This window comes from Sebastes umbrosus, chromosome 16 (assembly GCF_015220745.1).
Source record: "Sebastes umbrosus isolate fSebUmb1 chromosome 16, fSebUmb1.pri, whole genome shotgun sequence".
Taxonomy (NCBI): Eukaryota; Metazoa; Chordata; class Actinopteri; order Perciformes; family Sebastidae; genus Sebastes; species Sebastes umbrosus.
Genome location: NC_051284.1, coordinates 23,173,742 through 23,196,662, shown reverse-complemented (window position 1 = coordinate 23,196,662; position 22,921 = coordinate 23,173,742). Strand labels below are relative to the sequence as shown.

General features: G+C 43.4%; 1 protein-coding gene across 2 annotated transcripts; it reads left to right on the top strand.

The window, feature by feature from the left end:
• The first annotated feature begins 287 nt into the window (after positions 1-287).
• Positions 288-22,920, top strand: LOC119474861 (SLIT and NTRK-like protein 3). 2 transcript variants are annotated; one of them, XM_037747149.1, is made up of 7 exons: positions 288-538; positions 4,068-4,342; positions 4,524-4,775; positions 4,985-5,100; positions 5,384-6,307; positions 7,605-7,824; positions 18,792-22,920. In XM_037747149.1, the coding sequence occupies exons 2-7, from the start codon at positions 4,127-4,129 to the stop codon at positions 19,983-19,985; spliced, it is 2,922 nt and encodes a 973-aa protein (XP_037603077.1). In that variant the 5' UTR covers positions 288-538; positions 4,068-4,126; the 3' UTR covers positions 19,986-22,920. The 2 variants fall into 2 exon arrangements, with proteins under 2 accessions (XP_037603077.1, XP_037603078.1); XM_037747150.1 differs by having other exon boundaries at positions 288-676.
• The last annotated feature ends 1 nt before the right edge of the window (position 22,921 follows it).

Here is a 22,921-nt window from a genome sequence, read left to right as displayed (position 1 = left end):
GAGGTGAAGGAGGAACCCAAACCCTGCGCGCTTTTTTCTTTTTTACGCATCATATCCAAACAGTTGCGCGTCGCCTCTTATTGCATGATTAATTCCGGCCCCCCTCTCCACCCTCCTCCTCTTCCTCCATCCTCCTCTTCCTCCACCTCTATGAATTACCCAGTTGTGTGTTTGAGATGAAGAGAGGATTCTCCATCACTACGCAGAGTACAACTGCGCGCATGTCCAGCGGTCCAGTGCCGCAGCTCCCACGGGCTGCACTGTGGAGAAGCGGACCTGCATCCTAAAGGCAATCGGTTTTCTCTCTCTCTCTCTCTCTCTCTCTCTCTCCCGGTTTTTATCCTCCACCTCATTGCAGTCTTATCACGTCCCCTCCACCACCACCACCTCCCTCCCTCTCCATCCCCATCCGCCTGAGCCTCTACAGGAGGAGAGAGAGAGAGAGAGAGGAGAGTGCGTCTGAATGTGAACGACATGTCGACAGTCAGCCTCTAAAGTGTTTTCTCGGTCGTTCCCTAATTCTTTGGCGGCGGACTGAGTGAGTATTACCCGCATCCCTGCTCTGCTAAGCGTCGCTGTTTGAGGCTGGTTGGTGGAGAGAGAGACAGACAGACAATGGGGAATGCAATTGGATTGCGTTACTCTGCCAAGGATTTTCATTTTCATACATAGCCTGGTAAATGTCTTTAATAGGTTTGGTGTTAAGGCTGTTTTAATTGGTCATGCTTTTTAATTCTGCTAACTATTATAGAATGTGGTTATTTTCTTTATAGGGGCTATACTCAGGCTGGTATAGCCCCTTCCATATACATTTGATGTGTGATGCCTGTTATAGTGCAGGGGCCCATCCATGTACCCCAAAAAAAAAAAAAAAAAAAAGCAAGTGCTGAGGTTCTGATGGACAGAGAGGACAGAGAGGTAGACACTGGAATTATGTGACATGAATAATATGGTGAGGGATAAGCAGTGACCGTCATCTCTGGTTTCTCTTGCGTCAGTGTGTGCAGGTCTAGAGAGGAGAGAGAGAGAAAGAGAGAGAGAGAGAGAGAGAGAGAGGAGGGGAAGTCAAGAAAAAGACAGACAAGCCACACCTGTGTCAGGCCTGTTTTCAGATGACTTTTAAAAATCCTGCTGTGCTGTCACCACTCCACACACACACAGGTCCTTTTTTTCCTCGTTGCTGTAATGATGCAGAGCTATGCTGACTGAGGCTGATTGAAGAAAGAGGTCTTCTCATTAAAAGCAGAGATCCACCAGAGCAGAATCTAACAGGAGGGATCCCAGTGGTCTATCTGGACTCACTATTGATCTCCTCCATATAGGGGGGTTTGCTATAAACAATGCATTTTCTTTGACGAATCCCAAAGACCTACTGGGACTGTGAATGGCTTGTGTTCTGTATCCAATTTGTCAAACACTATTGAGCTATAGGCCTGGATTGTCCTGCAACACTTTTGTCCTCATGTTACAACATACTTCTCCTCATGTTCTTCTTGTTGCAGAACTGTTTTTTGTTATGAAAGCACACACTCATCCACACGTGTCTACCTGTTTCTTGCTACTTGGCAGGCTGTGAAAGCACACTTTTTTTTTTTTTTTTTTTTTTTTTTTTGGGATATGGTTTGACCTTTCTCACATTGTTTTCCACACACTCACTCACATGTAACTTGGCTCTGTTTCTCGGAGGAAAGGCAGGCGTACATTGTGTGCAGGCCGAGAGGAGGGCTTTGATGTAATCAATATCAGATTTCAGCTGTTTCACTGTGAGCTCTCATCCTGAGTGGCAGCCTTGACTGACTTCTTTCTGCTTATGCAATCCCACTCCTCTCTCTCTCTCTCTCTCTCTCTCTCTCACCTCACCCTCTTCCCTTTGCATCTCCATTACTCTCCCTTTATCTCTCCTTTACTCCATTCTCTCACCTTGTTCCCATTTTTTGCCTCCTCCTCATCATCCTCCTCTTCTCATTTCCACCTCTTTCCCCCGTCATAATCATCTCTGTGATTGCTCTTCCTCTCCCAGGCGGTGATGTTTTCACTGCTGCCTCCTTGTCTAACTCGCTGATGCCAGATTATTGCTGTATGATTACAGCTACCATACCATGATGATCATTATTGCATTTTCGCATGGCAGTGTTCAACACCGTATGAGCAGACCGAGATGCTCCATCCAATTTAGATCTCATTAAGACTTGAGAGGAAGTGTCCCCATGCAAGACTCCCATTTTTGTTTTTTTGTTTTTTGTTTGTTTCAAGGACTGCTGCAACTCTCATTCGGTTGTTGTGCCATCCTCCTCCTCATCACTATCACCATCACCATCAGTTCACGTCCCCGCCTGTCACCGCTCCGCCTTCACATCAGCCCTTTTGTAAATTTTGAAGAGTTTGGATTGGCAGCGACGCTTTCACTCCACCGTCATTACCACAATAATGATCATGACGGGACTCGATGGCTGTTGATAACCCAACGTATTCCTGTTGATTGATAATAAGGGGTTTTTCGTGCCTCCTCCTTCTGTTCTCTGATTGCCGTTCGTCTTATTAAATGGAGCAGTTCATTAGACAGAAGCATTATGAATCTGATTTGCATTCGCCCATATTCATATTGCATACATTAAGACAACACATGCGTGACATTTCAGCTTCGCCGGGCATTTGAGAGTACAGATGAATATATTCATCACAAGCTTTTTTTTATTCTACCCCCCACCACCACCACCACCACCACCACCACCACTTGTCCAAAAAGCCACTCTGAAAATGATAAAATGTGATTCACAGGTGAACGAGCCCACGTGCTTGCCTTTGTTTTGCATTTTCAATGTCAGTATTTTAATTTTTAATTCAAAAGCAGTGTCGTAGCAGCTGAGAGACTGTTCAGCGGGGTTATTTTTAAATCAATACCCCCCCTGCTTTTGTTAACCTTGTAAATCTAAAACCCTGGTTTCCCTGAATGCATCTCACATATGTTTACCATGGTTGTGCTCATATCATTGCATACTGTGTCCTCCAGTTGGCCTATACATCATTATTTCCATGTAATGTAATTCTTTCCCCGTGGCGCTCCAGTCTGTGTGATTTAACTTTTATTTTCTGACCGCTTTAGTATGCTTGTGATGTATCATCAATCTGATTCATCCTGAATTGACTTTTGCTGCTGCCTCCCTGCACTGTTAAGAATTTCCCAGTAAAATAACAGTAAAGAACCGGCAGCAGGGTTGCCTTTATGTTACTGTAAAATTAACATTATTATACTGTCGCTGAAATTTACAGCTTTTTACTCTTAATGAAAAATACAGTATTAATTATTAATTATTAATTTCACAGTATGTTACAGTTAATTTACTGTTTAAAGATACATTATATAGCTGTTTTTCACCTTTGTTTTACATTATCTTACTGATTTGTTTTAATGCACTATTTAGGTTGTATTTGTTACAAACATTTTAATAAACATTACTTTTTGCCTAGATGAATAGACTTAGCAGGTTACAGACATAGGAATAGTCACACTAAATACAATTAAAGGGACTTGTTAGGAAAAAGGCTATAATAGACTTGTTGACACTTTTCCCAAAATGTCTGTCTCTAGCTGGCTACAAGCACAGAATGCAAACCATAACAACATGTGAGTGAAGAACAGAGCTAATTCACTGACAATGTGCAAGCCTCACAGCAGATCAGGTCCCAGAATTAAAAAAATACTGCATGAAACTGTTACTGATGATACTTTAGACAGTTGATCAGCAGTAAAGTGCTGTTTTTTAAGAATGCATTATAGTTCAGTTAAAAAACGGCCTATAATTTAACAGGTTTTCTTTTGTATTAACAGTAAAGCACTGTTTTTAGCAATAACAGGTTAATACTGTTGAAATCCTGCTGTAACTTAACAGCAATTGTTTACAGTGTATGCTTGTGATGTATCATCAATCTGATTCATCCTGAACTGACTCTTGCTGCTGCCTCCCTGGCTGTTTGCCCTCTTTTAATCCTTTATGTGTGTGTGTGTGTGTGTGTGTGTGTGTGTGTGTGTGTGTTTGAATGTATGCATGTACTGTGCCGCTCATCAGTGCGGTGAGGGTTCGATGCCGGGCTGTAGCCCCAGGCTGCTGAGCTGAGAAGCAGGAGGATGCAGTGGGTCACTTTGACGGTGGCCCTGGGGTGTGTGTGTCTTTCCCGGGCGTCGCACACCCCCACCCCCACCCCCACCTCCACACACACCCCTCTGGTGGACAACTCCGAGGAGGAAGTGGACGAGCCCTGCTTCGAGCCGTGCACGTGCGAGGTCAAAGAAGGCGTGCTGCACGTGCACTGCGATAGGCGGAGCTTCACCAATGTCAGCCAGGTATCACCCCCCCCCCCCACCCCTTGCTCATTAATCTGCCCGTGCACGTGGAACATTTTATCTCATTAACATATCTCCAAGTCTAATATCCTGCCTCTAATGTGGCTTATGGGGTGTTTCTAGCTGTTTAAATTCATGTAATTAATAAGATAACTAATCAGACCTCTAATTAATCATTCAGGTGTCACAGTCGTGGGTCCGCCCTTTCAAACTCAACCTCCAGAGGAACTCTCTGAGGCGTCTCTATAGCAACGGGTTTCAGCACCTTGGCAACGCAGTGTCGATAAACCTTGGCAACAATGCGCTCCAGGACATCAGAGTGGGAGCTTTCAACGGGTTGGCCAAACTGAGGCGCCTGTACCTCCACGAGAACAAGCTGGAGGTCTTCAGGAATGACACCTTCGCTGGTTTAGAGGCTCTGGAATACCTCCAGGTACGCTTGAGAAGATGTTGAGTACCCATGATTGACGGAATTATTGACTAATTCGTCCAAGATTGCAATAGATAGATGTGATTGTGACAGAAATAGTCAGTGGCTAGCAGGTGGCTTGGGTGCAATTTTCAGATGCTCTCCTGCTGCATTCAGTCTATTTTTTCAATTGCAGCAATTATGTTCATCACATTTTCTCTTTTCACCTGCAGGCCGACTACAACGTGATCAAACGAATCGACAGCGGCGTCCTGAGGTTCCTCTACAAGCTCCGGGTTCTCATCCTCAACGACAACCTGATCCCCGTCTTGCCTGCTCATCTGTTCAGGTTAGATATTCTGATTATTTCCCTTGCAAAGCTTTTAAATTACACCAAGGCGGCTCTGTAGAAATATCAGTGTCAGACACAATTAGCCAGTCTGTACTGGCGTGGAATTAGTGTTTCTGTGTGCATACTATTTCAAATCATAAAAGACGGATTAATCATCAGATAAAAAAGCCGATTTAATCAGCGGTGGAATGTGTGAACCTTTATTTTCACTTACTATCACATTGTCCTTTCATCTAACCTAGCTAACTATCCCCCCCTCCTCCTCTTCCTGCTGCTCCAGATCTGTGTCTCTGACTCATCTGGACCTGCGGGGAAACCGTCTGAAGAGCCTGGCATATGCTGGGACCCTGGAGTACGTTGGTCGCTCCCTAATGGAGCTACAGCTGGAGGAGAATCCCTGGAACTGTGGCTGCGAGGCAGTGCAGCTACAGCAGTGGTTTGGTCAGATCCCCTACACGGCTGTAGTCGGGGACGTTACCTGCGAGTATCCCTTCCACCTTCACGGCAAGGACCTGAGGGAGATTTCACGCAAGGAGCTGTGTGCCGACCTCCCGGATAAAGAGCTGCAAGCAGAAAGTGGCGGTCCGTTGGCGGGATCGTCGCCCCAACATTTGCCCCCGAACTCTAGACCCAACTCCCACCCCGGGCGAGTAAGGCCGACTAAACCCTCTTCCATGGTTCACGGCTCCCGCCAGAACACTCACCCCTCTTCCACGTCGTCGTCCTCTTCCTCAGCGGAGCGTAAAGACAAGCCCCCGAGGCCTACGAAAAGGCCTCGACCATCCAGAACATCCCCCACACCTCGCAGTCTGATTCCCAACCAGAATCCCCCAGTTGCTGGCTTCCAAACGCGACCCCCCATCCCCATCATTTGCCCCCTGGCCTGCACTTGCAACCTGCACATCATAGACCTGGGCCTGACCGTCAACTGCAAGGAGAACGGCTTCCTCAACGTGTCCCAGCTAACGCCGCGGCCTCTCAACGGACGCAAGCTGTATCTGAGCGGGAACTTAATCCAGAGGATCTACCGCGCAGACTTCTGGAACTTCTCCAGCCTCGACCTTCTTCACCTTGGGAACAACCGCATCTCGTACCTCCAGGAGGGGGCCTTCTCCAGCCTCTCGAGCCTGAGGAGCCTCTACCTGAACGGGAACAACCTGGAGAGGCTCAGCCCCCACATGTTCCTGGGGCTGCAGAATCTCTGGTAGGACTTTTTTTTTCTTTTTGGATCACTCGCAGCGTTTTTCAAGCACACTGCACTTCAAACAAATTTATAAAACCACACGTCAGCTTAGGTATTTAGGCATTTGTTTAAAAGTATGCGGAAATTAATTTCACTGTAATACCGGCATAGCGCTGAGCAGAACATTTTGATTACCATTATGCCGGAATTTGATTGAAATGAAAAGGTGCCCATTCTCTTCCAGGAGTGTCATTTGTTAGTCACGCTGCCTGATGGCATGCTTCAGTTGAAGTGTGAGTCTGGTATGAGTGACAATGTGAAAATTAATGGAGTTTTTTTCAAAATATTTGCATACAGAGGTGTTAATAAGGAGCCTGGATGGTGTCATTTGCTTTTTGCGGAAAAGGCTTATTATAAAAACACTCATCAGAATGATGCATACAGTATGTATCATTGTCAGATTAAGCTAACAAAAATAATTCCTCTGCAAATAATGAATGCAGCAAATATCTACAGTCAGTAAATGTATTTATTCAGGGAGCTGCAGTGTTTGATTAAGGTCAACTTTCATTCTCTGCTATAGAAAGAAGGTTTGTGATACGTATTCAAAACATCATTAAGCCTTTCAGCACCACTGTCTCTATATTTCAAGATAAGATTCAGAACATCTACAGACCCATTAATTTGACTATTAATCAATAATAAAGATCCTCTCAGGACATTCAAAACGTCTTCCTCTTAACCTCTCGTTAGCCTTTGTTAGTGACTCTGGGGCAAGTGAGCGATAAGTAATTTAAACCAGATCTATTACTTATTACATCAATGGAAGTATATTGGATCACTAGCATGCAAGGAAAAGTCTGCAGTCATACTTCCCTAAATTCACACTGATTTCTATTATTGAAAAAAAAAACAACTTAAAAATTCAAAGTGTCTTAAATTTGACATCATGATCGGGCATGTCTAGGCAAGTGGAACAAGTCATCAGCGCAAAATGGCACAATATCATTTGACACTGATCAGCTAATCAGCTGTGAAAAGTGCAGATTAAATTAAAATTCTGTTATGACTTCTTTACATAAATATTCAGTTATGTTATTATCCTGCTGGGGCGCAGGAGAGGCAAATTATACTTCAAAATAAATCGATTTGAACATGCGAAAATTAGTACTTATTTATACAAAGTTATTTTTCATTACAGTCAGATATCACTAAGTACTGTTTCCTTTAACATAACCACACCCTGTTTATCCTCCTATTTCCACAGTTTCTTTCCATGTATACAGAGACGCTGTAACACGTCCCCTTCTCTCTTTAGGTACCTTTATTTTGAGTACAACGAGATCCATGAGGTCGATCCCGGGACCTTCGACTCCATGCCGTCCCTCCAGCTGTTGTTCCTCAACGCCAACCTGCTGCGGAGCCTCCCCCTCGGGGTGTTTTCTGGAGTTAATCTGGCTCGACTCAATCTACGAAATAACCACCTTCTGCAGCTTCCTATGGTGGGCGTACTGGAGCACCTCACCGGACTGGTGCAGGTTGGTGCAAATCTACCACTGTCTGTATAGAGAGGCGAAGTCCTTCCCATTTCGGCGTCCTCCATGGGACCTTATTTCAGAAAAAATATGTACGGTAGTCAACGGCGAGAGACAAATAAATAATTTTTTGATCCCATTTGAATTGCACCATGAATCACACATATGATGTTTGTCAATGTAAAAGATAATTTTGCAAGTCAAGAAAGTCACAGTTTGTCGTAGTATCATTTAATTTTAAACATCTGTCTTACATCTCTCGTCTCGCACAATGTACGTCACCAACACTAGCTAGCTAGCTAACTTAACTATGACCACGCACAAATGAAACGTTATCTTACCTGATGTGTTTTATCCAGCGACTCCTGGTCTTTTTATCAGCCAAGAAGTGAAAGAATCAGTGGGCAACTTCCGGTCTGAAAAGTGAAGCCAATGCAGAAGTGCCTTAAACCTGCATTATTTCTAATAGCCAGCAGGGGGCGACTCCTCTGGTTGCAAAAAAAGAAGTCTGATTTTATAGAAGTCTATGAGAAAATGACCCTACTTCTACTTGATTTATTACCTCAGTAAACATTATAAACATGAGTTTATTGTCTCAATCGATAGTTTCAGGTCTCCTTCAATACAGCATGATGATCATTTAGTACATTATGGTCCCATTTAGAGTCAAATAGACCATAAAGCAGTGTATGCTTTAGGGCGTGGCTACCTTGTGATTGACAGGTCATTACCACGGCGTTGTCCGGTCTGGGAGTTGTCCGTGTTTTCATCTTACAACTTTAACCCTTTCACAGTGTGTTTTCAGTTCATGAAAGTTAATTATAACCTTTTTGGTTGCATAGAAATGTCTGATTCAGCGTTCGGTTGTACTTAGCTCCACCCTCTCGTGTCACTTCTGGTTGCAAAAAACCAAGATGACGACTGCCAAAATGACGAACCCGAGGCTTCAAAATGGCAGTCCACAAACCAATGGGCGACGTCACGGTGACTATACGTCCACTTCTTACAGCCTATGGAAAGAACGAGCAAGACCCGTTGCTGGTGTGAGTACATCCCGGTACGAATCACACAGGCATCAGAGACACCGATTACAAGACTTTTGGGTGTGTAGACTTTATAAGTAGGCATTTTCAGTCTGATACTTTCTTGTCTTGCAAAATTATCTTTGAAATTGACAAACATCGCATGTGTGATTCATGGTGCAATTCAGATTTTCCAAATAAGGTCCCATGATGGTTCACCGGAAGGGGAGGGATGTTGCCTCTGTATTTGCTGAATGAGTGAGGGGGTTTTGGTGCAGGTGGATGCTTGAGAAAATGATTCTGATCTGCTGACCCGCTGGTGTGTAAATGAGTCAGATAGCTGGCACGAAGCTTTTAGCAGATTTAGGCCAAATAACATGCATTTTGTTGAGTGACAGTGGCAGGGTGAAAAATGGAGATTGGTGAATTGGATCACCCCCGTGGATTTACTAAACGAAAATGTGCATAATTATACAGAGTGTGTTTATTTCAAATGTCAGACGATGAGATTAAAATAACTAATAGATTGCCAAGACACATTACATTATCACAGCTTGATGAACTAAACAAAAGCAAAGCTGAGATCTTGGATCGAGCCGTCACCGCCTCTAAAACTTCTGGCAGCCCCTGCTCTCCTGGCCTCTGGCACAGCTGCAGTTTCCTCCGTCATCTGCGTCGTCTGTTGTTTTGAGAGCTCCGCTGCGGCATGTGGGACTATGGTTGCGCCTCAGGTATTCTAATTGGAAAATTGCAATTGACTCGATTTGCATAAGTGGTCTTAATAAATCAGGAGCTAAACTGGAGAAAGCTGAACCCCTCAAGTTTTTGAGCATAGTTGTAATTAACGCCCCTATTTGTAAACAGACTACAGTGTGTGCTAAATTCACTGTTTGTGCTAGACCTTACCTCGCACATTTAACTGCAGCGGTTACAGTATGTGACTGGTTGTACACAATGCGCCGATAAGGACCGAACCCGAGGTATTACATTTTTTCATCCTGCCTCCTCTCACTTCAGCAAATTTAGTGTACCAGGCTTTTCTTAGACAGCCGGAGTAGAACGAGGTATGGTGGGTGTGGATTAGCCTGAATGTCATTGTGAATTTCCATTTTACTTTGCTCCGTGAAGAATTCCCGATCCTACTGTAGGTAGTGTGGGTGAGGCTGGCAGTTCAGAGGCTGTTTCTAAATGTTTGCTCAGGGGAAGGACGATGGTGATTTATGGAGCTGGAGGAACCTTGCAGAAGTGTATTATGTTTTTGTGCTCTTATACGCCTCTGATGTCCAACAGCATTAAAGCACTCACCAAAATGGAAGTACACTGTGTGCCATATTCATAAAGCCCAGCGGCATCACCATTGTGGGGCTCAAAATCTGTAGCGCGGTAATTGAATTCATTCATTTACCGGGGTTGTTATTACTCTGACAAAGCCACATTAGCGCTGCCCATGGACTGCAGGAAATAATGTGACAATGATATCACCTGTTGACTTACTGTCTGTTTGAAGCTGGGATTTCTGGGCGCTGACGTGTGCTTTTGGAGCCAGAGTTTGCACGGTAAAATCAAAGGGTAACACAGATGGAGGCAGGGTGAAGCTTGCAGCTGCCGTTAAAAAAAAAAAAAAAAAAAGCAGTCCATTTTGATAATCAGCAGCATGTATAGCTTAGAGTCATTGTCACCATCAAGAACAGGATTAAACAGTTACACCCACTTACATGCTCTGATATTTTTTGAAAATACCTCTTTTGATGTCACTGTTATTCTAAGACATTACAGAGGAAATGAAAATGGCCATGGTGTCTGTAATTTCTTTAAATTAGTTAATGAATAGCAACACAAGAGCAAATGAGTATGGAGGACGGAACCTGCCAAAATAAAAAAAAGCAATCAATCAATAACTAAACGACTTGATGAATAAATAAATATGTCATTAAATGTAGCAAATATAATATTAAAAATAAATGTAGCCATTAATGAATTGATAAAATGTGACATAAATTTATGTTTTTTGTTTTAATTTGCTTCTTTATTTATTTATCTTTGTATTCATTTCCTTATCTATTTACCCTTCCATTTAATTTTCCCTTTTATTTATTTATGTACTCATTTTATTAATTATTTTCAAATAAATGTTTAAATTATTATTTTTTTGTTGCTTTTACTTTCTAATTATTTATTTCTTTATTTATTTTTTTATTTATTTTTAAATATATCTATGTATTTATTTATGTATTTATTTATTATGTGTTTATTTATCAGGTCATTTATTTATTTATTTTGTATTTTGGCAGATTTCGTCCTCCATAAATGAGTCTTCCCTTTGAAAAGCAATGGCAAGAATATTATAAAATCAGGGTGAGTCAGAATCTGAGTCTATGCCAGAAATATGAACAGTTCAGGACAACACATATGTCTTTCTCAGTAAATGCAAAGAACATGTTGTACAGTAGGGCGACTCACTGTCATTGTTTCCAGCTGCAGTGGAGAAACTTGCCCACAGCCACATCTCACCTTTCCTGATGTCATATAGAAAAACAATGCACACTCCAGAAAGATTGATGAAAACAACACAGTATTCACTAGGGGCAGGTTTGACAGGAAACCATTCAATGCCCAACTAATAGTCGCCAGTTTTATTTGAGCCTGTGTTAATACTTGTACAAATTAATCTTTAAGGGGAACAGTTTGACATTTTGGGAAATACACACTTATTTGCTTTCTTGCCAAGATGAGAAGAATGATACCACTCTCGTATCTGTCTGTTTAATATGAGGCTACAGCCAGCAGCCGGGTGGCTTATTACTGTAGCATAAAGACTGGAAACAGCTAACCTGGCTCTGTCCAAATGTAACAGAATCTGTCTTTGCATTATATCTCATTTGTTTAAAGTATAAAAACAACACATTGCGCTGTTATAGAGGGTTATGTGCCGGCACTGCACTGCTCCCGAATTTTCGAGCTAAACCAGCCAATTAGACTGTTATCAGCTCATTAAATGTGCATTATCAGTGGTTATAAGCCTCATAGATGTGGGTCTGTAGGGCCCTACTACACCCACCAGTAGGTATTATCGTGGATTCATATGGTCGATCACGGAAATAAGAAATAAAAGAAGACAACAGCGACCTCCAACAGTTGTAGTAATAATGACCGGAGCAAAAGTGGAAGTCAGGCGCTGTAGAATAGATAGCGTGAAACTCCATCTGGGGTGAAAGTCGGAAGCAATGGATGGAACAAAATACACAGGGCTTAGACCGAAGTTCACATCCCGTGTGAACCCAATAACGTGTAGTTTCTATTTTCAAACGTAGTTATTTTAACCCAAAACACGTTTTTTCCTAAACTTAACTAAGTGGCTTTGTTGCGTAATCATAAAGAAGTTGTAGTTTTGTTGTCTAAACATAAACAAAGTTTTGTTTGTGTTCGAAACGTAACGTTTCATGCAGTTTTACAACCTGTTAAAACGTGTTGCTTTTGTGTTGCAACGTAGTAGGCGTAGCAGGCCCCTACTGATATCACATCTATGAGGCTTATAACGACTGATAACACACATTTAATGAATTGATAACAGTCGAATCAGGGGCACGTCCACTGCTAAAGGCTAATGACTGAGTCACATTGATAATTCAGTATAGCCATAAAGGCCAAGCCATTAGCCTTTAGCAGTGGAACTGCTAAGTATGTTATTTCCTAGTTTAGAGCTTATTGAAAAATGGTGAAAGGTACAGAAACAATCATCATGTTATAAGTCAGTTGCAAATAGGTGTCTGCTGAGCTATTAACCTTATAAACAGTCCTTGAATTGACTAGTATTGTACTGAACTGAATTTATTTTTTTTCAGACCAGTAATCAACTTAACTTACTACCAACAGTGGTCGATCGCTTATCTAATAGAACAAACCACATGTCTGTGACATGAATCTTTGACTAAACGGATTCATAATTTCCACCTCTAATACTTATAACTAACTGAATGTTAAAACTCAACTTTCTGTTATCAGACTAGCAGAGGAGGTTTGCTATTATATCTAATATTTAAAGGTGCAGTGTGTAGGATTTGGCGGCATCTAGTGGTGTGGTTGCAGATTGCAACCAACTGAGTACCCCTCCGCTCACTCCTCCCTTTCTAAGACTGCGGTAATGTGAGCCACTGAGTGCAAAACCGTGGTAACACTACTTTAGGAGCAGATGGTACCACGGTTTTGCACTCAGCGGCTCACAAACTGGCCTTCAGGTAACATAAAGACTCTCTCTAGAGCCAGTGTTTGGTTTGTCCGTTCTGGGCTACTGTAGAAACATGGCGGAGCAACATGGCGGACTCGGTGAAGAGGACCTGCTCTCTATGTAGATATGAAGGGCTCATTGTAAGCTAATGAAAACACAACGATTCTTAGTTTCAGGTGATTATACACTAATGAAAACATGAATATTATATTCCATTTCTGCTAATAGATCCCCCGAAATGTTACACACTGTTCCTTTAAATTTAGCAATGCTGCTAAGTGGTGAGCCAGTAACTAGGACAGTGAAATGAGGAGAGCATGGGCTTAATACAATTGACATTGATTAAAGTCTTAAGCTCAACTGGTAGTCAGGTAATAGAGGTAATTATAACCACGAATGTCCTCGTCAGATCATATCTACTAATTCTATAGACTGTTTCAACGGAGTCGCATCGCTAGGCAACAGCTTGGGTCTCTGTTTACTTCCTGTCAGATGAGGACACATTAGGAATGTTTATGTTTACAACTGCGAAATGGTCTATAAAAAGATTATTTGTCAGTATGACTCTTGCTTCTCTTAGTTTGGCCATTATTTTCAGTTGGTTGGTTTACGTCTTCCTCAACACAAAACAAACCAGTGGATGTTTATGCACTAAAAAATAAGCCACATCAGCCGATATTCCACTTAAAACTGCACAGCACAGCAAAATACAGACACCACAGGTGTTTAAGAGATAAATACATTAGCTCAATAAAAGTCCAGTCATCTGGCAAGCATATGTGTTTTCTATTTCAGGATGAGTCTCAGTAAAGCAAGTTTAAAACGTTTCACTGCACTGTAAGATGATTTTTCTTGCAACATAAGCAGGCAGGGTTTTCTCTGTAATTGAATCAATTGTCTGTAGGGGTGGATGATATAGGCATGATTAATATTGCACTTATTTCTGTATCCATATGCTATGATATTTAATCACACAGTTGAACGTTAAGCACATTTTCATTCCACTGAGTTAAATGTTTCTAATAGTGTTATTCTGTTTCTACAGCGGCAATATCTTGTTTACAAAAATATGTATTCCAATGCTGTGACAGATTATTGTCATTATATGGTTATATATGGGGAGGTAATGAACTATAATATTGGATTATAGGTCAGTCCTATTTATATCTATAGCAGTTGTGACAAATAGATTCTTTTTAAAGAGGACCTATTATGCTTTTGTACTTTTTCCCTTTAATTTAGTGAGTTATATAGTTTTTTTGTGCATGTAAAAGGTCTGCAAAGTTATAAAGCCCAAAGACCACGTCAAATGGAGTTACTCTCCCCCACAGAAACACTGCTCCTGAACTGCCTGAAATGCCTTGATTGAAGTCCCACCTTTTCTTCCGTAACGTGGTGATGTCACCAAGTAACACATTTGCCTCTATCTGCCTATTGGTTAGTTTTGGCTAGTTTTTTCCCGCAAACAAAACTAGTTTGGAACGGAGCTGGAGCAGAGTCCAAAGAGTTTGGTTCGGTTGACCAATCATAATAGAATGGGCCAGCTGACCAATCAAGAGCAGACTGGGCATTTTAAAGGGGCAGCAGCTCAAACAGAGCGTTTCAGACAGAAGATGAAAAGAGGTGCTGCAGTACAGCCGGTATGAGAAAAGTAAAATGTTTTTTGAACATTAAAGCACGTAAACATGTTCTAGTAGAAACCCCAGAATACAAGTATGAAAATAGGTCCTTTCCCATGTGTGTGATTTACAAAATAGATCTACAAAAACCTGCATTCCCGGGCCGATTTATTTGTTTAGTATTGTATTTCTCTGCAGGTAACAGGACAAACATGCTTATCATGCCATGTCTACATGCTTCCTTTGGCACACTTCAAACACAAAAATAATCCAGATATCTGATACAGCGGTATTAAAAGTCTGTGTTTGTTTTCCCTCAGAATAAAAGATCAAGGGCCCCTCTCTCTCTCTCTCTCTCTCGACTCACCATGTTGCTCTGATGGTCAGCAATCACACAGACGCAGAGATGCCGATTTCTCTACTGACAATAGCCTCAATGGACCAGAAACTCTTGCTCTTTGCTATTACTACCACTCTCTCCACCTACATGAAACACAAACTGCTGGATAGAACAAGTTCATGGCCCTTCCCAAGGGGTTGTTGAAGTCGCTCTGGGAAATATGGGAAATCACTATCAGAGGTAGAAGTCAACGAGGCAGCCAAAGGAAGTACACTATGAAAGTAAATTACAACACTTCAAAAAAGAAAAAAAAAGCCCTCTTTGAACGCACTCCACATCACAGACTGATGAAATCTAACAGCATAAGAGTGTCCATGAGTGAACCGCTTTGACGCATTTCTCCGGCTTTGTATGTATAACGTCTCATGCAACACTGTAGCCATGAAGACGGGTTTCCATTGTACACATTTTTCAGAAAAACTCAAATTTGCGTATGCTGCAGATTCTTCTTCCAATGCACTCTTTTCATTTCCACCCTGTGTATTATTCACAAGACAATGAAACACATTCATCAGTATGGAGAAGGCTTGGCAAGCTGAAGCAGCTCAGGGTCGTCTCGTCACCGGGGACTACAGCAGGATCCTTGCACCACAACTTCCAAAACCTGCTTATATTGACTATATTTCTGTGAACTAACTGGAGCAGTTCCTGATGACTGACAGGATATTGCTGTTTGGGCAAAGTGATCAATTTTGAATTTCTCCCCTGATGTGATTTTTTAACGGCTCCCAAGTAAATTTTGGGCAATTATTGCTTGATCTTTGATCTGCGTCATAATGATAAAAACCCACAAGAGCAAAATTTGCTCCTCTGCGGCTAAAGCGTGGCAGCTTCCATTCAAAACTTGATGGCATTATTTAAGCGGGGCTGAATATATTTTCAGACAAAAGAGGTTTTTTTTTGTGTTTTTCATGAATTTCTTTATTTCAAGAAGCATCAAAAACAGCAAATGTTGCACTCAAAGCAAGACTCTGGTGGCTGTATACTGAGTTTTCTTGAACGGCAGCTGGATTCTTCTGATGTCATGGGAGCACGCTAGACTCATGGTATCACATATCACACAAAAATCCACCTTGTCAGGCTTCAAGTAATGCATTTGTGTCCAGCAAGCCAAAGCACGGACCAATCATTATCCTGTGACGCAGCCCGTTCGCACAAAAAGGCGTATGAATGTCACGATAATGTGCTAGGCATTTAGTGTGCAATAAGACAGCCAATTAATGGAATGGAATTAATGGAATGTCCGTTTAATGTCGTGCACTTTATACGCCTAATTCCCGTGAGACCTGGTTGTGTGAGTAGCTACTGGAAGCAACAGGCGTGGCTTATGTGTGTGTGATATGACGACACCCACGACACGGAGAGACGATTGTTGTTTGTTCAAAACAACAATGCCGGAGATTAGCGTAGATGCTGCAATAGCATCAGTTGTATCAGAACTGGAGAGTATTTCTTCATTGAAACAAGAGCAAAGAACGGCACTGAAAGCTTTTCTCAATGGAAAAATATGTTTCCGCTCTTCTCCAGACTGGCTTCGGCAAGAGTTTGATTGACAGATGGTTCATCCAATCACCTGCCAAGGATTTTTTGAACGTGCCTGCCATTTTTCCAAACAGTTTCCAATGACGGCTTCTCAGATAGTTCTGTGTAACAAACCATCTGGCGCATACTGAGTACACTGTATGATAATTATATAGTACCATTAAAGGTACTATTAGACCTTTAACACTAATAACATTCAGCCACTCAACGTTGCATCATCCCTCCCCCGTTCCATTGCATTTACTTCACAACATGTCGTTGCCAGTCACTTACTGTTAATCTCAGCCATTTATCCATTTTTTCCACACTAGCTGACGTCCCAGAGATATCACGTAATACCAACATTTGTATTTTTATTTGGCACCTTTCTAAAGACTCTGTGGATGTAAATCTTTTTTTTTTAAATATTTGTCTACATAAAAATGTTATCAGTAAGACCTGTAGCATACAGTACTGTTTGTGACTTTGTAAGTGGAATGACTTTGCTAAATGGCTTCTTGTTCCCAAAAAAGGGGTTTCATGCACTCGTTTTTTCTCAACCACTTGTATCAACACCTGTCGGGCCAACTGGGGTCTATAATTTCCTTTCAAATCAGAGCTGTGATTGACAAGTTGACAGCAAATCACACACTAGGTGACCAGGCGTATAAATTGTAAACGGTGTTGCACATGTTGGACAGATGCTTGCAAAAGAGAAGGGGATAGAGCCCTTGGGATCTGTGTGAAAGCGAACAATACCTGGAATAAAATGCTTCAGGAATTCCAAGCAGATGGAGTGTTGTAGTTATGAAAGTTATAAAACTGCAAAAACAAGCTGACATTTTGGTGTTAATGGTGCTTATTTAAAATGTTGTTGTTTTAATGTGCATTCGTGCTGAATAAGAGAGTCACAATGATGCTGAAACGCAGAAAACTGCACTATTCAGTGCACCTTTAATATAGTGGAAGTGTTCAAATGGAGTTAAAACTGAGACAGAGTGTTGTTTCCACCCTCCAGTTGCAATTATGTCATTATCGAAGCCGCACAAAAGCCCACAGTGGGCCAACTCCAATAAAGTGAAGCCGGAGCATCCTGTTGTTCAGCGTGAGGCATGGGGAAGCAGTCGCACCATGGCTCCCACAACAGCAATGCTGAATCATCTCAAAAAGCATCCATCTATTTCTGCGAGCCAGGGAGTTGGCCTAACCAAATTAGCATGACAACATTTGTGCAAGCTCCTTGGAAGTGTGACAGAGAGAATATCAGCTTTCAGTGCCAATGTCATTGCTAAAGATACGGAGCAGATCAGTTCTGCAGACAATACAACGGGATGCGAGTGATTCCATTTGTGTATAATCTGCTTTACCCTTTTCAAAATGTGGCAAAGTGAATATTTGAGTTTGTTTTTAGGACACGCAATCAATAGCTGGCAATGAGAAAATGGATTTACGCGCACACACACACACACACACCTATTGGATTATAGCACAGGGGGAGAGTTGCATCACATCCCAGCATTGTTAAAAACAAAGTGCTGTGATACTCGTCAAACAAAACCTGCCGGTGAGTTTTGTCAATAACCACTTATGTAAACTCTGAGTGGTCTTTATTGTAAACTGAAATGTCCCTATAACCTGCTGTAGTACATGTGTGAACAACTTTTAAAGAGAGCACTTGTGGGTAGTACAAGTTGAATTGGTCGCTGCCCAGTCGTTCTCCATTATTGAGAGTATATATCGTGGCGGTGCACAGCCATTCAGGAAATGGAAGCACTTCAGTGTTTTGACGACCCCATAATGACATTATTTACATTAATCAGTACTTTGCATCACCTGCATATTTCATAAAATCATTTAAAAAACGTTGGCCTTCGTGGAGTGCTGTATTCAATTATGCAAATGCATAAAAACTCATTTTCCATATATTCTAAGTGGTGAAAGGCAAAGGTAGAGGAGAAAACAGCATTTTTCTTGTTGTCACCTTATTAAGGTGGCTGGCTTTTAATATAACACAAGAGACAGTGACAAAGTTACTAATGTGTATCACAAGGTTGTCAGCAAAATTATCTATTTGTTTGTTTATATTCCACAATGTGATTCATGAATTTGCATTGCACGGCAGACCGGTAATTAGTGTACTATTACGGGATGACAAAACGCTGTGGTGTTGTGTGTTTCTCCAGGTGGACCTGCAGCAGAACCCGTGGGAGTGCAACTGTGAAGCAGCGCCGCTGAAGCGTTGGCTGGAGGGGCTCAGCGCCGTGGTGGTGGTGGGAGAGGTCGTCTGCCATTCCCCGGAAAAGACCAAAGGTGTAGACCTCCGCTCGCTCTCCATGGAGCTGCTCTGCCCCGAGCTGGAGTCCCATGAGGACCAGGAGCAGGAGGAACAGACCGCCACCTCCACCGCCGCAGACAGCGGCGTGTCGGTTGGCTACCCCGGCCCAGGGCTGGGCCCCCTGATCCCCCCCGGGAAGGATTCAATCCCTCTGTCGGTGTTAGTGCTCAGCCTCCTGGTGTTGTTTGTGTCGGCGTTCTTCGCGGCAGCGGCACTAATCGCCTACGCCCTGAGGAGGAGGGACAAGCTGCCGTTCCGTCGCCAGGGAGAGGTAGACTTGGCGGGCATCCAGATGGAATGCGGAATCTTCACCGAGCAGGCGCACCACCACCACCACCACCACCATCACCACGGCCTCCCGGAGACGCCGCCCCTGCCCTCGGCCGAACACAACCACGTGTACGACACCATCTCGCCCCCGCAGGCTGCGTCGAAAGGTCCCAACGCCGCTGCGACACCGCACATGTGTAGCAACCCCATCTACAAAGAGGAGCCGGATGCGGCGGTGAAACAGCGGCCGCAGCAGCAGCAGCAGCAGCAGCAGCAGCAGCAGCAGCAGCAGCAGCAGCAGCAGCAGCAGCAGACGTTCGCAGCTTCCAAAGAGAGCGAGGGAGGATACTGCTCTGCGGCAGAGAAGGAGAGGGACTGGACGCGGGACGTGTCCTCATCGCCCATCAACACCGTCGCGGGAGCGATGGGGCCACTCCCGGGCCTCCACGGGAACGGCATCCTCTGCCCCACGGTGATCGACAGCCAGGGCCCCACCCCTAAGGTCGAACTGGTGGACTGCCTCTTCAGACTCCCCACACCCGAGTTCAGAGACCTGCCAGACAGGTATGCGAGGCCGCCGCCCCGCTACCCTCACCCCCAAGACTCCAAACAGGACGCCAGGCCCGAACAAACGCTCGTGGTCACCACCGGCAGCTCCACGGCAGGCAGCGGTAACAGCAGCCAGAGCGAGCAGGGAGCAGGGGAGCAGAGAGCCAGACTGAGGACCACACCAGACTACATGGAGGTGCTGGACCGGTCTTACCAGTTTTAACAACCCCCCTCCTCTTCCTCTTCCTGCTACTTGTCTCCTCATCATCTCCCTCTCTGGTGATGAATCATCCAGTAACAATGACTCCTGTACAGAGGCTGGTGTGGCTTTGAGAGGAGCCTGTGGGGGAGCGGGACTACACTACATACATGTTTATTCCTGGATAACGAGCTGAGGTCACTTTTTGTATTTTCCCCACTACTGGTGAATATGGTTGGAAAGGATTAGCTGATCCCAGATCTCTGCCGCCTGGAGGCGAAAACTTCAGCTGCAGCTACTACAGAATTTTTTTCCTCCTCTATTACGCCTCACAAAATATCGAGGCTCGGTTTTTCTAGTCAGCGCCACAATGAGCAGGAGTCGGCGTGGTGGCGGTGGGCGTCAGTGTTCATATTATCAGCTCTCTGCAACATCAAACCCAGAGTCATAGACTGCGACAGCCAAGAAGGCGTGGAGCAAACTGGGTGGACGTGTAAGATGGAGGAACGACAGAGACAAAGCGAGAGAGGGGAGATAAATGACTGAAAACAGCCAAGTGCCTTAGCAATGAACAGCCAGCAGCGTGGTCAATGCTTATTTTTCTATGAATACAGATCTATTTATCTAAACAAAGAGGTTTGACTACCAACGGATGGGACGCTGATGGACGACTGAGACTGAAACCAATCAAAGCCGCCGAATAATTGCATTCCCTGGATGAGCCAAAAATAATAATATACCCAGTCAATAGTGGAGTTGTTTGTATGCAGTTCATTTCCATCTCATCCAGTTAACTTAATTTGCTTATCCAGTTGAATTTTTTACAGGGCTAGACGAGGGACATATCCAGGAATAGTTGGTTGATGTATGAAATTATGAAAAGGTTTTATGGATGAAAGGATACAGAAATTATTTTTTTTTTTGTAACGCAAGACAAAACAAAAGGAAGGCCGACGTACGAAGGACACTGTGGCAATGGATGCGTTTTGGATTTCTTAATCAGCCAGACTTAATGAGGCCACAAGGACCTCTGCTCCCCGTTTTCTTTCACCGGACAAAGGCACAGAGGTCGTTGTATTGATTTTTAAGTATTTCTCAGAGGAAAATAGAACGGCAAAAAAAAACAAAAAAACAATGGACTAAAAAAACCACAGGACGTGAAGGCATTTTTTTTGTCGAGGAAAAAAAAAGACACTTCTATCAACTATCGATTATTATCTTTTACGGAGGTACCTTTTTATGCTTTCATCTCCTACCAATAGTAGAGGCAGTTGTGAATATATTTATTCTTAGTTTTTGCGTGTTGAAGCTCTCCTGTAAGGGATCATGTTATATTAATGTATAGGATGATTCTGCATCTGGTTCAGCCTTCTTACCGCCGACCCACGAAATACAATAAAGGGTGCTACGTAAAAAAAAAAACCTGGCGATGGCAGCTACTGTGACAAATCGACGCAAACACACACACACACATGCCCTGACCCCCTATAAATGTTCTCTCTCCCGACTCCATTGCCTTAATAGTGCATGAAAGAAACAGCTCGAGGTGTGCTAAGCCTGTGAGCTTGTGTCCACGCATCGCGTTGATGGGAGCCGGGCCTGCAGGCTTCCTCACACACTAACGGATGGAGATAGAAGTTAATAGTGTGAAATCTACCACTTTAATGGGATAAAATCAATACAATCTATTTGTGAAATAAGGACATGTGAGGCTGGTGGCCCCCCGGGGGGCCAAGGTCCTGAATTGCTCCAGCTCTATTTAATGATTTCCTCCATCTTCTTTCTCTACTTTCATCTCTACGTTTGATTTCTTTTTATTCCTCTCACCTTCCTCTACTTCCCTCTCTTTCTTTCTTTCTTTCTTTCTCATTGCTCCGGCTGTCAGCTCAGCCTCACAGGACAGACACAGAGAGATGCTGTTCTATATGCTGCTCAACACACAGGTAGCTCGGCGCTGAAGTGTGTCTGTGTATGTGTGTGTTTTTGTTTCTCTCCGCTGTGCTCTTTCCATCCTTCGGTGATGAGTGCACTTCTTCAGACGCCTCCTCACTCTCAGTGTTCAGAACTCTGTTGCACAGATAATCCCCCTGTGGGTGCGTTTGTGTGCACACGCGGGACTGTGTGTGTGTGTGTGTGTGTGTGTATTCGGAGGGGTGTGCCTTTGTTTGTAGGTGTGTGTGTGTTTAAGGAAGTGTGTGAAGCTAGTTGAGTGTTTGTGTGCGTGACGGAGAGAGAGAGAGAGAGAGAGAGAGAGAGAGTGCGGCGCCGCAGCCTCAGTCCAGCCTTAATCCTCTAAGCTGTGTAGTTCACTCATGCCACATCAGCCCCATTGTGTCTACAGACAAAGAAGCCCAGTTAAAAACTAAATGCCAGTTAAAGCAACAAACGACTAATTATAGCATCATTCTCTCCTTCTCGCTTTTTAACGCTTCCTTCTCACTTCCCTCGCTCCGTGAACGCCTGATTTTTCGCAACACTTTCTGTTCTGGACTCGTTCCAGCTGTGTGTGTGTTTGCCCTTGTGTTTCCCTGTATATGCGCGTGCCTGCGTGTGTGTGTGTGTGTGTGTTTGACTATCTGACAGCTTTGCCATGGTTCATGTGTTTGGGTCCTGTCAGAGCTGTCCTGTCACTGTGTGAAAAAAATCATTCATTTCCCAGAGTCGAGGATGAAAGAGTCTTTAGACTTCAAACGCCTGTGGGCCTCTGTGGCTTAGATTGCCTCTCGCTCTTCCTCCACCGCCGTGTCATTTATTCCTTTAAAAAAAAAAATAAAAAAAAAAAAATAGAAAAACAGTGCGGCTGTGGCATCGGTTAAGTAGAGATGGCAGCGACATGGCGAGGAGATGGACAATTAGCCTGATTAAAACACTGTCATTTCGCATAATAGATTTAGCCCGAGCTGCGATGGGCAGATCCTTTTTCTGAGTGTGTGTGTGTTTGTGTGTGTGAAGGCATGAAA